At 46.8% G+C, this 12,261-nt stretch overlaps 1 protein-coding gene across 3 annotated transcripts in view; it reads left to right on the top strand.

Moving 5' to 3' along the window:
* The first annotated feature begins 302 nt into the window (after positions 1 to 302).
* The window catches only part of SUCLG2 (succinate-CoA ligase GDP-forming subunit beta), a 334,454-nt gene continuing 322,495 nt past the window's right edge, over positions 303 to 12,261 (top strand). Inside the window, exon 1 of one of the 3 annotated variants that reach the window (XM_086697627.1) lies at positions 303 to 471. In XM_086697627.1, the coding sequence (XP_086553753.1) occupies positions 388 to 471 (84 nt within the window). In that variant the 5' untranslated portion in view covers positions 303 to 387. The remainder of the gene's footprint in view (positions 472 to 12,261) is intronic. The other 2 variants (XM_086697628.1, XM_086697626.1) reach the window with 2 other exon arrangements.

Consider the following 12,261-nt stretch of genomic DNA (forward strand, 5'->3'; position numbering starts at 1 on the left):
CCGAAGGCCCCCGGTTCCAGTTCCACCGCTCGCGGCAGAGACTACTGTTCGCTTGCCCTTTGGTCCTCGGTAGAGTTTAAACCCCACGACCGCAGGGCTGGGGACCTGCTGTTGCCCACAGTGGGTGGCGCGGTGACAAGGCCACAAGACCCCCGCAGGCTAAAGGCGAAGACGGGGCGGGGTCGGGGACCGGGGGCGGTGCTGGTCCCGCCGGGCGTGGGGCGTGGGGCGCCGGGGCGGGGCCGCGCGCAGAGGGGCAGCGCGCCGGGGCGCGGGGGCGGCCGGGGGGCCGGCCGGGCCCGCCCCTCTCCTCCTCCTCCCTCCTCCTCCTCCGACCTCGGCCGCCCGCGCGCAGTCGGCTCCCCCGCGCCGAGTTTCCTGTTTAAGATGGCGTCCCCCGTGGCAGCGCAGGCCCGGAAACTTCTGCGAGACCTGGCGCTCCGGCCCCCGCTGCTGGCGGCCAGGTCCCAGGTGAGCGCGCCCGGTGGCTGGAGCCGCGCGGAGGGCGCTGGCGGGGCGGCCGCCTGCCCGGGTTCTCCCGGCCCTCCTCGTCCTCGCCGCCGCCTGTTTCTTCCCGGCAGCGGGTGCCCGGCGGTGCGGGCGCTGCACCCCCGGAGGCGACGCGCGGAGCTGCTCCCGTGCACGTGGGAGACCCCCCTCCGCCCCCAGCCCCCTCTCGGGTGTGGACCCGGGGCCGAGGAGGGCGACACCCAGCATTCAGCAGTCGCTGGCGTCGGTTCCCTGGGCCCACGCGGAGGGCGCCGGCACCGCACCTGGCTCCGCCTGGCAAGTCGAGAAGTTCTCGGGCCGGGTTTAGGAGACCTGAGGTTTTACCATCCACGTTGCCAGTTCTCCTTTAGAAACGTCTCGACCTCTGAGCGCGTGTGTTAGGCCACGTGAAGAACATGCCCAGAAACCCATCCCAGCCTGGCTGGTATTAATGATTCACCTCCCTGAGGAACTTTCTCCGGGGGGACTGTTTTTGCAGATTTCAGGGGCGCCTGAGTTGGCAAAATGCGGGGGTCGAGGAGGAAAGTGGGAAACGCTCTCCCTTCCCTGCAACGAGGAATCAGCCTCGTCACAAACACACGTCAGAGCATTCCCCCTGTCCACTTTCTCCTCGTTTATAGAGAATAGAAATCTAAGGGGCCGCGGTTGGATGCCGAGTAGCTGTTCAAACTTGGCCTCCTGTAGATTGTAGTTTCTGCAGAATGGCACGAGTCGAAGTATTCAGAAGCCTTTTGGTGATGACTCTTGGAGAAATTACTCAACTGCTGAACTTCTGATTGTCCACAGATAAGTTCTTCCCCCCCTTTAAAGAAAGGGCAGCGTGGGGCTCAGCCACAGTTGAGCAACGTCCTTGTTCATTTTCCCCATTTTTAATTTATGAGAGTCAAATTATCACATGCAATTTTAACCAGGATATGCATAGCATAGTTTTTAGGAAAATTATAAGATAGCTACCAATGATTCTTTGAGTTACTCTAAGCGTTGGCTAATTATATGCAAGGTTTTGTTTTTTTCTTTTTTCCCCTCTCATTTCCTGACTTCTCATTTCTCTGTTTTTGTTAACGTAAATATAAAAGGTGCTAATACTTATTACTGTAATATCCTTAATAGGCACTTGACAGTATGGTGGGATAGTGGAAAGGAATGGCAGTTTTGTCTAATTAAAATCACTAATAACTATTGTAATGCAGTGAGAATACCTCCAGGTGATCAAGTCCTATTCATTATTTAAGTGTTACAAAAAACAACTGTAGTGCTAACTATGAGTGCAGACTTGAATTGATGAGACACATAGGGCCCTGGGCAGTGAAAACTCAAGCAAAGCTTTAATTGTACAAGGAACCCAAGTGTTTAGCTGAGGTGTGATAGGGCTTCCTGCCTAACCAAGAAGTGAGATCTGAACGCAACACTCCAGAGAATCTGTCTGGGGACAGATAGCCTTGGTGTGGCAAGACTGGGCAAAAGGTTCTGTTACCTCGCTCCATCCAGCAGCTTTGATTTACATCACTCTTGGATGATGTGTTACCCTGTGAGCACAAGGTTTCAAAGATGAGAATTTTTTAGAAGTTCGGGTTAGTGCTTAGTGCCCAAGAACCAGAAATGGACATGAGCCAGTATCTAGTGCAACCAGCTTATTTCACAGGTGGAAAATTGAGGCCTAAAGAAATTCAATGACTTGTTCAAAGTTATAAAGAGAGTTTGTGACAGAGCCCCATTCCAGAATAGTTTACTTTTAAGTTTCTGTTACACCGCGCTGTTGCTTGGTGAGTGTAGACTTCATGAAAATGCGTCATGTCAGCATTGAGGTTAGTCTTCTTATCAAGTAGCCACTATATAACATCCAAGTCCTAGAACTACTGACATTTAAATTAAAAAAAAATTTTTTTTAAACTTTATTCATTTTTGAGAGACAGAGGCAGAGCGTGAGCGGGGAAGGGGCAGAGAGAGAGAGGGAGACACAGAATCTGAGGCAGGCTCCAGGCTCTGAGCTGTCCGCACAGAGCCTGCTGTGGGGCTCGAACTCACGAACTGCGAGATCACGACCTGAGCCAAAGCCGGATGCTCAAGCGGCTGAGTCACCCAGGCGCCCCTAAATTTTTTTTTTTAATAAATCTCTTAGAATTGACAGTATTAGGAGAGTATTGCTCATGACTTTTAAGATACTTTTTAAATTCTTGGGTACTTCTTAGTATCTCTTCCAACTGAGTCTCCTTTGGTGTTGTGCGTACCTACTCCCTTGGCCACGGCAAACATTACAGTTGAACATGACCCCCTTTTCCCACGAACCTTAAAACTCCTAAGTATTTTCAGAAATTTGTTGCCACTCTTGCCTCACACCTAGTTTTTACTAGGGCCTCGTGCAGAGCTGTTGGGTATGCAGAGATAAAAGGCCCAGTTTCTGCTTTGAGAAATAACTGTAACCACTCAAAAAGATGTCCCTAGAATGACACTTTAGCTCCCTCCCCTCTCCCACCCTGTAGTTAAATTTAACATTTGACACATATTCCCGAGGTTTAATGTCATTGAAATTTCTTATTTCCTCTGCTCTTGGCTTCAGTTATTTGACTTATGATTGATGTTATAGTCTTAGTCTGCTTTAGCCATTTCTTATTTTACATACATTTTTTATTCAGTCTGTACCTAGGACAGGACTGTTCTAGGTGCTGATATTTGGGGGTAGAGAACAAAGCCAGCAGAGCACATGGCCACATCATACTTGATTTTAATGGGAGTGGGGAAGGGCTAGACTGTACATACATACATAAATAATGATGATGATTTCAGCCAGCGACAAATGCTACACAAAGGTAAAATAGAATCCTGGGATGGAGAATGAATAGCTTAGCCAAGAAGGTGTGCATAGATTAGGTGGTCAAGGTAAACGAATTTGATAAGGTGGGGTTTTTGTTTTGTTTTGTTTTGGCTTGATTTTTTTTTGGTGCAGTGTAACACATGTACTGAAAATGTACATATTATAAATGAACAACTTGAAGGGTTCTCACAAACGGAACATGCCCAGGTCACCAGATTCAGATAAAAAAACTAATCATTTAGTGGCAACCCCGAGGGTCCCCTGGTGTTTCTACCTGTTGCTGCCTCCACCCTGGAAAGGGTCACCAAGTCCCTACACTTACACCACCAAACCACGGTCTTGTTCCTTTCTGTACTTATGTAAATGGAATTGTACAATATGTAGTCACACGTTCAATATTAGGTTTATGAGATGCTGGAGGTGACTTTTTGACATTTGAGCTGAGACCTGAGTAACCAAAAGTGGCCAGCCAGGTGAAACTTTGGGGAAGAGTGTATTAGGCATAGAAGACAGCAAGTGCAAAGGCCCTGAGGCGGGAGTGAGCTCAACATGTCCAGATAGTTAAAGAGGGGAAAGTGGTAGTACCAGTAGTAGCTTGAGGTAGGCAGGGGCCAGATCATGTGGGGATTTGCAGCATCTGATAAGGAGCTTTTAAGAGTCCAGAGTGGATAAGTGACTTGCTCAAAGTTATTTAGCTAGTAAAAAAATAGCTGGGTCTGAAACCCAGTCCTGGCTGCTAAAGATTAGGCATGTAATTACTGTACTGTATAATTCCTACTGCAGACGTAGGCTGGCTTTGGAAACTTTTAGGGGGAATGTTCTGTGAACTCAGTACTCTAGTAAAGATCTCATCATTGTTAGGGGATTTTTCACATGTAAGGGCTATGTTGCTGTGTCCAAATAGTCCTCCCGGAGAACAGGATGCTGTACTACATGGCAGTGTCATACAGCATGACACGGCTGCGGTGGGCACAGAGATGAGCCCACTCTGTAGGTCATGTCACATGGGAATTTTGGTTGAGGGCACAGAGTTTCAGTGGTTAATGATAATTCCAAACGTGGTATTGTTGCCCTTCTGCACACGTTCCCTCTCATAATGGCAGGGTGGGGTTTGGGGAGCTGCTGTGTGGTGAAGGGTAGACCTTGTGGGAAACGCTGCCTGTCAGGTCCCCCGCTGTGGAGTTGTTGTGTGGTTCTCTGCAAAGCCCGGAGCTTCTGTCCAGGAACTCCTAGAGGAACACATGGTTTTGAAGGAAACTGTTTAAACCCATGCCCCTGCTGTTGTATTCTTCTAAGTGGGTGGCTCCAGCTTAATTTTCTGCTCCTTCAGGATGTAGGAGGAGAAAGAGGGATGCGTGGCTTTTAGAAGTGAAGGACTAAAGGTCCCGTGTAAGTCCTTATCAGCTAAATGAGCCTGTGGAGGCTGGGCCGGAAGTTGTGACTCACATATTTGTGCCTTTTGCCTAAAAGAATAAATATCTGACTTTTTTTTTTTTTTTTTTTTTTTTTTACAGCTGCAATTTCTTCTGTTAGAGGAAGAAATCTATCTCAGATAATTTACAAGCTAAACTGTTGACCTTCTGTGTGGGGAAGACCTTTAAGTGTCCCAAATTGGTTTTGTTTACTGTAAATGAAACTGATCTTTTATGGGCCAGGGATGGAGTGCGCAGACCCATGGTAGTGAGAACGTTGCTGCCTGTGTATCGTAGCCCTGTTCCGCAGGCACAATGCCCAGAAAGTCGCTGAAATAATACCTCATATTTTGGGAAGGAAGAGAAATTATCTGCCTAACCTCAGATCATTTGTCCTTCAGTTCTCTTTACTACTCAGTGTGGGATTGTCACTTGATTTATCACTTTCTGTTACCCGATGGAAATGTTTTGCCTCAAGAACTTGAGAGATTTGCCCACGTTTGAGCAAATTGTAAAATCAATATCCTAATGAAACTTTGGGAGATAATACTTGAGTCAGTCTGGTGAAGAGGGAAGTGGGGAGGGCACTGCAGGTGGGGTGGGCAGTGTGCAAAAAGGCAGAGGGGAGAGAGAACGTGGGGGAGAGTGCAGGAGTCAGTTCTTGCCACCCCTTTTGTATGGAGAAGGGAGAGGCAGGTATGTAACTGAAGGTGATCTTCTAGACAAATGAGGAAGGAGGATGGGCTGCAGAAAGCCTAGAACTCAGCATGCACAGAATTCCATCCTAACTAAAAACCAAGCAAATATTGTTCATTTTTTAAAAGAGTTTATTTATTGCGGTACCTGGGTGGCTCAGTCAGTTAAGCATCCGACTTAGGCTGAGGTCATGATCTTGCAGTTCGTGGGTTCAAGCCCTGTGTCAGGTTCCGAGCTGATAGCTCAGAACCTGGAGCCTGTTTCAGATTCTGTGTCTCCCTCTCTGCCCCTCCCCAGCTTGGGCTCTGTCTCTCTTTCTCTTAAAAGTAAACATTAAACAAAAAAAAGTTTATTTAGTGAGTTTTTTTTTTTAAGTTTATTTATTTGAGAGAGAGCGAGAGAGCGCATGGGTTTCGGGGGGGTGGGTGCGGGGAGTAGCAGAGAGAGAGAATCCCAGGCAGGCTCTGTACTGTTAGAGCAGAGCCCAACTCGGGGCATGAACTCACGAACCATGAGACCTGAGCCAAAGTCGGACACTTAACGGACCGAGTCACCCAGGCGCCCTGCAAGTATTGTTCGTGTAGTTGGTTTTCTGAACACTTGGTCTGTGCCTGGTGGTATTGAGTATAAGCTCCCTGAAGGCGACAACTATGTCAGTTTAGTTCTTCCCTGTAAACCCAGTGTTGACGAGAATGCTGGGCACGTCGAGGTTGCTACATGACTGAGTGAATGCAGATGGGAGATACACGGCCCCTACCCTCAGGGGGCTCAGAGTTTGGGGGCAAAATTGGCGCGGAAACCAAGACTTGTGCTAGGGCACGTGAATGCTGCATTTGGGCTGTGTTTTTGGTCCTCTCAGCGGCTGTGCTTGTTCCTGCACTGGGGGGCTTGCTGTGCTCTCCTTCTGAAACATTGTTTCCTCTGCTCCCAGGCCTGTTCTCTTCCTTCATTAGCTCTCTGACTCCATGTTAAATCTTCAGACAGGGCTTTCCCTGCATATTTTATCTGATTCTGCCTCTCCCAGAGATGTCTCTCTACCCCTTACTTGCTTTATTATGCTAACGTTTTAAAGGCTGGTGATTTATTGTGTTTCTTCTTTGTATATGTATTTATTGTCTGTCCTCTTCCCTCTCTAACGAATAGAAGATTGTAAGCTCATTGAGGCCGAAGATTTTCTTATGCACCACCAGTTTCCCCAGCTCGCCTGACAAGGTATTCAGTAAGCTTTTGTGGTCTCAGTGACTGAGTGAGGTTCATAGAGAAGAGGGAAGGGCAGGTAAGTAACAGAAGTTGAGCAACGATGCAGACAATCGAGGCAAGCGAGGAAGGAAGGGGCTATAGCAAGTCTAGTTGTGAAAGGACTTTCATAATAAGGCTGTTCATTTTGAATGTGTGCAGAGACCCTATGCACGGTGATCTCTGCATACCATTTCTTTAGCCCTTGCAACATTACTGCTGAGGAGGTTGTATTGTCTTCATGACATGTGTAAGGGAACAGTCACGGAGAGGTCAAGAGCAACGTGCTTAATTACAATTAGAGTGTGATCAAGTCACCTGCCTCATGCTGACAAGCCACTTAGGCTGTTAAAACATTAAACTGTTGCTAAAGGATCCTATTTGGGCGGAAACATCCGGTTACACTGATTGCTTGCATTTCCCAGTCTCTCTGCCCCGAGTGGCTTGTGCTGACTCAGGTGTACTGATCTGTGTACCAGGTTGTCTTCTCCAGGCTCTTACCTGACTCCTTCCCTGGCTTCAGGCTCTGGGAAACAGGGTAACAGAGAAGAGGGTATGAGTTCTGCATTCAAATCGAACAATATTCAAATTCTGGGTCTGCCAGGCTCTTGCTTTACAAACTGTTGAACTTGGTTGAACCTTGATTTATTGTTCTCTGAAAAGGGATAAATCTCATATGTGGTTACAGAGAGTACATTTGACATAATGATATGGTTGGCTCACAACGGTTATTTTTCTTACGGCAAATCTGAAGCTAACTTTACTTGCATTTTTTTATGCTTTACTAAGCTAGAAGCATTTTCCCTTCTCAGATCTGATACACAAGTATTGTTTGCTGCCATCTCAGGGTTAGGCACTAGCTTGGTGTTTTCCATATGTTTTGTTCCCTTGAATCTTTGCACCAACCACGTGGGACCGAGATGATCACTTGCCATTTACATCTGGAGCACTTGAGGCTCAGACAGTCCACGGCCTGCCTCCTGTACCCCAGTTCTACATTATTCTGCAGGGCGTGAAGAGGGCGTGAAGAAGAGGGCGTGAAGTGAAGGTCTGTAGAAGCCCAAGGTAGCAGTGGGGAAGGTCACATGGTGAGCTCCATTGCACCATTCTGGATGTGGCTCATTCCAGAAATGTTTGCACATCTTCGTGTTTACTTAGTAGTGATGGCTTCTGGACCTCATGTGCGTCAAAGGTCTGAGGTGGTAGGGACACCTAAAGAACAGACTGTAGTCACAGCCAGTCCCAGGTGCCTTTTGCTGTCTGCCCAAGTGCGGAGCACTGACTGTAGCGTTTCGGGGATTCTGAAGTTGTGAAATTGCATTGCTTTTGCAGGGTGGGCTCCGGGGGGTGCTCCTGGAGGACAGAGCTTCCTGGCATTCTGACTGCAGCCTTGGATCAGTGTGCAGGTGACACGGCCAGGTTTTGCCTCTTTCAAAAATGGTTCCAAAAGAATAGCACTTCAGCACCAGTCACGAAGGCATAGATTTCTTAGGCTTAACTCTGTAAAGTTTATTTTTGTTTTAAAATTGGAGGGATTTGGTATAATGTATAAATTGATGTTGGAGACATGGCCAAGCATTAGGGGTAGTTGTGTGCAAATTTGGGACCTGGGGGGGGGGGTGGCATGTGGGTCTGGTGTCTCTTTTCCTACCACTTCCCGTTTCTCCATGTGCCCGGCCCGCTTCCATTTCTGGGCTGTCCGGGTACCAAGGTTGTGACTTGTGGGCACCGAGGAATTCAGGAGGGCTGCCTTGTGGAGTTTCGGGTGGCGGGGCAGTCAGAAATGAGGCCGGAGACCGAAGCAGGGGCACCATTCTGCTGATCCTGGCGTCTGGTATTGGAGTTAAGCTTTATTCTTGAGGGCAGTGGAGAATCATTGAAGAGTTTAGATAGTGAGGCAAAGGGGGAAGTTTGAAGCTTTAGAGGACCCTTTCTGCGTATAGGATGGAGATGTGTGGGGGAGTGTTGCAAGCATGGGGCTCCCTTGGGGGACTGTGCACTGATTCAGTGCCCTTAGTAATTGTATCAGGAGAATGTGCGTAAGGCAGGACTGGGGTCAGACTGTCTGGGTCTAAATCTTGCCTTAAACACTGATAATTCTTTTGATCTGTAAGAATTACGTATTTTATTACGAGACTAACTTTTTCACATTTCAGCATCTCTGAAAACTAAACTTTTTTTATTTGAGAAGGAGAGAGAGAGAGAGAGAGAGAGAGAATCCCAAGCAGGCTCCACGCTCAGCATGGACCTCGAGATGGGCCCCCATCTCATGACGCTGGGATCATGACGTGAGCCAAAATCAAGAGTCAGATGCTCAACTGGCTGAGCCACCCAGGAGCCCCTGAAAACTAAATTTGTTTGCATACTTGTGATTGATCTACAGGTTTCCTTTTTTCTTCTTCCTCCAGTTGTACATAACATGGGAGAAGATGGGGGCTTGCACCAAAATTAGGTTGGCTGCATAATTTGTTGCCAGGTTGGGATACTTTGAAAGTGACCGTGAGCACTAGTGAATTGTTACCACACCAGGGCAGCAGGTGTAACAAACCAAGACTGTTTCTGGAAAACCCTAACTGAAGTGGATGAAATGTTGGTAATGGAGGTAGGAGAGAAAGATTGGCGTTATTAAGGCAATATACTGGTCAGGAGCCATGATTTCTTCTGATCCACAAGGTGCTGCCCCCTCCTATCCTGTGCTGAAAGCAAAAAGGTGATAAAAGGCTCTGTACCATCCCTGAGCCGAGAGGGTGGGAGCAGCCACTCTGGTTATAAAATGTCCCTGCTTATCTTTACTCCTAGAACCAAGTACTTTGACCCTATGGCTGGGTGTTCTCTGGACACTTTGTTAGGGCCTCAGAAAAGGAACGTGCAAATAAAGGAAGAGAAATAGAAAGCCCCATACATCTGCCAGCCTTCCCAAGCACAGATGTCTAAACCTGAGCACAGTGACATGCTTTCCCAAGCCTGAAGCCTTTTCTGGTGTTAATGACATCCTGGGCCCTGTTGAAATGGTACATTCTGGCTTTGTTATTTCCTTCTGTGCTCTCAGTCTTGTGTGGGTGGTGCTGATGCTTCTTAAATCTTCTTTGGTTGAAAGAGACTTGCTTGGACTTATTGCAAGAAAAATAAAAGGTTTATTGAAAGGGACATGTACTAGAACTCAACACTAATCTTCCTTGGTGTTGGCTCTTCTGTGCCCTTTCTGTACTGTAACCAGTCACTTACTCATGGTTACATCTCTTTGTAACTTCTGCCTGCACATGACTTTGACTGTCCAGTCCCATGCCCACTTTAGCCTCCCATCCCCAAAACATCATCTAGCTTCCATCTCCCAGAATAGTATACTTTTTAGGAGAAAATCTTGTTTGTCTAGCTCACCATTTTGTATTCACGTTTGGGTCACTGGCCAGCTGATAGATGGACTGTTTGGCATAAGGTATCTACCCCCACCCTGCAGCCCATGGCTAAGATGGGGGGCGGGTCTTAGGAGCAGCACCATGGTATCCCCACGTAGCAGAGCTCTGCATGCAGTGTTGGGGGGGCGTGGCCTGGTCCATTAAGAACATCATTATATTTTCCATCCTTTGTGAACTTCTTGTCTCTAAGATCACATTTTCATGATTGATTTGTTTCCTTTTTCACATTTCCAACTTTCTGAAGATTTCCTTACGATTCACCTTTTTTGTCTGTGTTGGACTCATTTACCAGAGTTGAAGATAATGGCAGTGGGCCTTGTTTTAGACTGTTTCCTTATGATTACAATGAAAAATACTTCTCAGGAAGGAATTATTAAGTGGGAAGATGGGTTGTCATGAGCAGTCAGCTCATTTGTCCAAATACCCAAATGAGTATTTCGAAGACACGTGTAGACAGTGGGCTTCTATGAGCCCAGGGCGCTTCCTCAGCTTTACTTGGAAGAGTGTTCTGCGTTGAAGTAACCCAGCTTCTCTTGTGGGTTGAAGTGGTTCACCTCCACTTTGCGCTTCCCAAAGAGGATTTGTTTGGGTCTTTTTGCCACCACTCAGTAATGAGCTGCTTTCTTGGGCACATCCTTCAAGCTACGTGCAGAGGCCGCTGGTTCCCACACCAGTCCCTGGTGCAGTCTGCTGGGACTGAGGGGGCAGGGTTCATTTCATTCAAATGCATGGTCTTGTGAAACTTACTTATGTATTTTATTTGTAAGACACACGCTTTCCCCCCCCACTTCAATGTCTCTGAATTCCAGGTGTGTTTTACGCTTGTGCCGTAGATTGATTGGGAGGGTTTTTCCCCAATGGTTACATAAAGATGGTACAAAAACGCTGTTGTTTGTTAGGTTTGATGAAATTACGCCGTGCCTGAGCTTTCTCAGCTGCAAAATGGGGAGAGGTAGAGTAGTCACCCCCCAGAGTTGCACTGAGCATTAACTGAGCTCATGCACACCATCTTAGCGCTGCGCCCTAAATGGTTAATAAATATTAGTCATTGGTTTTGGTATTTTTATCACTAACTATAGTCATAAAGGCTTTATTTTCATAAAAGACCCCCTTTGATCTTTCCCCCACCTTCCCTCTAAATCCGCTCAGTGCCTTGGCTTGTAAGAAAGGTGGGTAATGGAACCACAGGATAGAGACTCAGAAGAGTCAAGGTATGGAATGACATGAGGGGCGAGGACAAGGCTGCTTGTGGTCCCTTGTGTGTGCTCGGGAGTAGAGGAAGAAAATGAAAATCTCTTGGGAAAAGGACTTTCTTGCCTCAGCACTGATTGGGAGTGGAGACCAGATTTTTAGCCTTACCAGAAAATTAGTTTTCCCCCGATCGATGGACCTGTCTTCACATTTTTATAAGGAAACTACGGTATCGTTTGCTTGATGTCCCCCCATCTTCTGATCCTGCTCTCCTAGTTGCTGTCAAGATGCTGTGGTTACAGTTGCCTGGACTTTGAAGGACTTATTTGGGTTAACTTACCTTTGAAAAGAAGGGGAGGAAAACCACATTTAATATGCACTCTTATTCCAGCCTTAGGGCTTACATAGGCCTTTAATAAGTAATATAAAGAATGCTGAAAGTTACTAATTATTTTTGATTAAGGGAATAAACTATTAATGGTGAGTGTTTCTTTGTTAAGACTCAGAACTCTTTTTTAAAGTGACATATCATTAAACTTGAAAACCAACAATATAGGGAAAAGAAGAATGAATTTTTCAGTTGATAGCTTTTTTATAATTGGCATGAAAAAATAAATGTGCTATTTGGCCAGTTAGAAAAACGAGATACATTTTGAGATAGTGGAGTTGTAAACCGATTATCCTCACTAATTTAAAACGATGAAGAAGGGTTGAATGACCAAGTGTTGAGGAGGCTCCTTTGAAATGGAAAGCAGAAGAACTGTTGTGATTGGTCCTTGGGGATACTGAGCCTATGGGGTAGGTTCTGACATCAATTCAGATGTATGGGTTTTCCAACACCACCAGGCGGTTCTCAGACACCAGTTGAGTGTCCTGTAATTCAACTCCATTCTGACGCTGCTTGCTGGAGATAATGTCACATCCCACAGGTCAAGGGCTCAGTCCTAAAACTTCTGGCTACCCCCTCCCTCACACCAGTCTCAAGTCC

Source organism: Puma concolor, chromosome A2, assembly GCF_028749965.1.
Source record: "Puma concolor isolate L17-30 chromosome A2, mPumCon1.1.hap2, whole genome shotgun sequence".
In the NCBI taxonomy this organism is placed as follows: domain Eukaryota; kingdom Metazoa; phylum Chordata; class Mammalia; order Carnivora; family Felidae; genus Puma; species Puma concolor.